At 36.2% G+C, this 2475-nt stretch overlaps 1 protein-coding gene across 2 annotated transcripts; it reads right to left on the reverse strand.

Moving 5' to 3' along the window:
• Window positions 1-739: 739 nt before the first annotated feature.
• Window positions 740-1743, reverse strand: LOC108339809 (heat shock 22 kDa protein, mitochondrial). 2 transcript variants are annotated; one of them, XM_017577022.2, is made up of 2 exons: window positions 1435-1743; window positions 740-1294 (listed from the first exon to the last, which is right to left on the reverse strand). In XM_017577022.2, the coding sequence occupies exons 1-2, from the start codon at window positions 1628-1630 to the stop codon at window positions 870-872; spliced, it is 621 nt and encodes a 206-aa protein (XP_017432511.1). In that variant the 5' UTR covers window positions 1631-1743; the 3' UTR covers window positions 740-869. The 2 variants fall into 2 exon arrangements, with proteins under 2 accessions (XP_017432511.1, XP_017432510.1); XM_017577021.2 differs by having other exon boundaries at window positions 1432-1700.
• Window positions 1744-2475: the final 732 nt, after the last annotated feature.

The raw sequence follows: 2475 nt of genomic DNA on the forward strand, positions 1-2475 counted from the left end.
GGAGTGGCCCTAGATTTCTACTATGAAGCCCTCGTAGCCACCCACAGATCAAATAATTAGTGGAGCCCAAAGTGGAAAAGAAACTAACAAAGTAGATACAGCAAAAACTAGAAACTTGAAAAACAAAAGTATTGCACCTAAACTGGTAGGAAAATTCAATTAAAAGGCTCCAAACACACTGGTTCCACTAAGGACCCAAATCATATTAACGAACTAGCCATTTCTAGCAAACTGCCGCTTGATCCCCTCAAAACTTGTTGCCTCCACTTTTTAATGGTTGTGTCATTGATAAAAGAAAGAAATATTTCAAAATATACAACATTTTTTACATAGTAAACTTGAGATTGTGTATTAGAAAAATTTAACCTCCATAAGTAAAAAACTCGTTCAGATTGTGTCATCCTAAATTTTGTTTTTTTCACAAAAATATAAATTAATAAACAAATAAACAGAGGACAGAGTACCAAACCTAATCCCCTGTGCAGTAGCAAAGTGATTTGTGGGGGCTATGATGGTATCTGCGGCAAAACTAACCAAAAGGATTGACAGAAAGATAAGATGGATAAGCAATTTTTGTCTATTACCAAGGACTTAATGGCAAATCTCATAATTGAATAGTTAAATGTACTTGCTAATACTCTCCCTAACAGTTTAATGGTCCATTTTCACAAAATTAAGAATGGCAGAAACTCCATGGTTAAATCAAAATCAGATAGCAAAATAGTAAACAACAAGCTACTTCATAATAACTCTACAACCATTTATTATAGAGAAAATTTGAAGTAACAGATGTAAACACATCCATCACCACCTCCAGAAAACAAGAGAAAACAGAACCTATGCAAAAATACCAAATGACCTATTATATTTTATTCAACACTGACATTGATCACGTCTCTCCTCTCCTCCTCCTTCATTTTAGGCAAAACAACCTTCAGCACACCATTCTTCATCTCAGCTTTGATATGATCTACCTTGTAAACCTTATCCGGCAAGTCAATCCTGCTGGTATAGCGACGAGCGCTCTCTTCCTCGTCGCCTTCTTTGGCACCTTCACCTTTGATAGTAAGAGTGTTCTGCTCCACGGAGATCTTCACGTCTTCTTTGCCAAGCCCAGGCATGTCCACGCGGAGAAGCAGAGCATCTTCTGTCTCTCTCGCGTCCCATCCGCGACGAGCTCCGGCTCCAGCTCCGATACCGCGCGGCGCAGAGAGGAACGGATTGTCCATGAACTGATCCATCATGTTCAGAACCTGGCTCAAACTCCGAGTTGGAAAAAACGGATCCAGCACGTCTGCAAATAGCAGTAATCGAACAAAAAGCCAAAACGTTCAGCAATGAGCTTCACACAATCAAAACGATCAACATAACCTCGGAAATAATTGAAATGATTCGTTTAGTGCGAGGAAGGTTAGGGAGCGCGACTACAACTACCTGAGAAGATATCGTCACGACGCGCAGTGCGAGGGGAAGAGAATTCTGAGCGACGTTCGACGTCGTCGTTCCGGTCGTCGTAGTTGCGCATGGCGTTGGTGTTGAAAGAGCGAGAGGCTGAAGCGGCGGGACGAATGAGAGACTTGGAGAGGAGAGAAGAGGAGAAGAAGCGCTTTGCAATGAGAGAGGACGCCATTGAGATTGCAAAAAGGTGGCTTCGATTGAGAGATTCTCTGTGCAGTGAAATGGATGAGACAGTGGGCTATATTTGAGGAGAAGGATTTGGAGGAGCTAGAAGGCGCTAGAAGAAGGTCGAGAAGGTTCCAGAGCAGTGATGTCTGTTGTAAGAGATTCTGGAAGGTTGGGGCCTGTCTTGGGGAGCAAGCAAATCCGTTATAATATTTTTTTTTTAAATTAAAACCATTTTGTAATAAACATTTTCTTCTTTATTACTTAAAATTAATAATACAACGATGTAGTGTAATTAATATTTACTGTAATAGTAGTTTTAATTTTTGTAATCTATCATGTAAAAACAAACGTGATAACATGCTGCATAAAATTTACATTATAAAAACTAACCTGTTTCTTTAATTTCCTGTTGAGTGAGAACAATAATAATAAATAAATAAAAAAAATAATAATAATTTTGATTGTAATAAGAACAATAATAATAAAAATTAATAATAATAGTACTAATAATAATAATAATAGTTAAATCTTATTTTATATTATTTTTAATTATAAGCACAATCTAACAAAATTACTTGTTAATTTTTTTTTACACCATCAAATCATTTACAAATTTGTAAAAATTTTACTTTTAAATTTTTTTATTTATTATTTAAAATAAACAACATCACAATTCTTTCTTTATTTTCTGAAATTCATCCATTTACTTTCGGTTAAATTCTTTCTCAAATCCAAACACACTTTTGAGTTATGATTGGACTCAAAGATATAGTATGCACCATGACAAATGAGTGAATGGATTAGTGATATGCACTGATTTTTAGAGAGTTAATTTGGGAGGAACATAAG

The sequence above is a fragment of the Vigna angularis genome, chromosome 5 (assembly GCF_016808095.1).
Source record: "Vigna angularis cultivar LongXiaoDou No.4 chromosome 5, ASM1680809v1, whole genome shotgun sequence".
NCBI classification, from domain to species: domain Eukaryota; kingdom Viridiplantae; phylum Streptophyta; class Magnoliopsida; order Fabales; family Fabaceae; genus Vigna; species Vigna angularis.

Excerpts from the sequence above, each read along its gene's own strand:
- LOC108339809 (XM_017577021.2), bottom strand. The coding sequence starts at position 1,630 with ATGGCGTCCTCTCTCATTGCAAAGCGCTTCTTCTCCTCTTCTCTCCTC. Across the intron at positions 1,295-1,431 it reads TGACGATATCTTCTCAGGTA|ACGTGCTGGATCCGTTTTTT; the intron begins GTTGTAGTCGCG and ends TGCTATTTGCAG.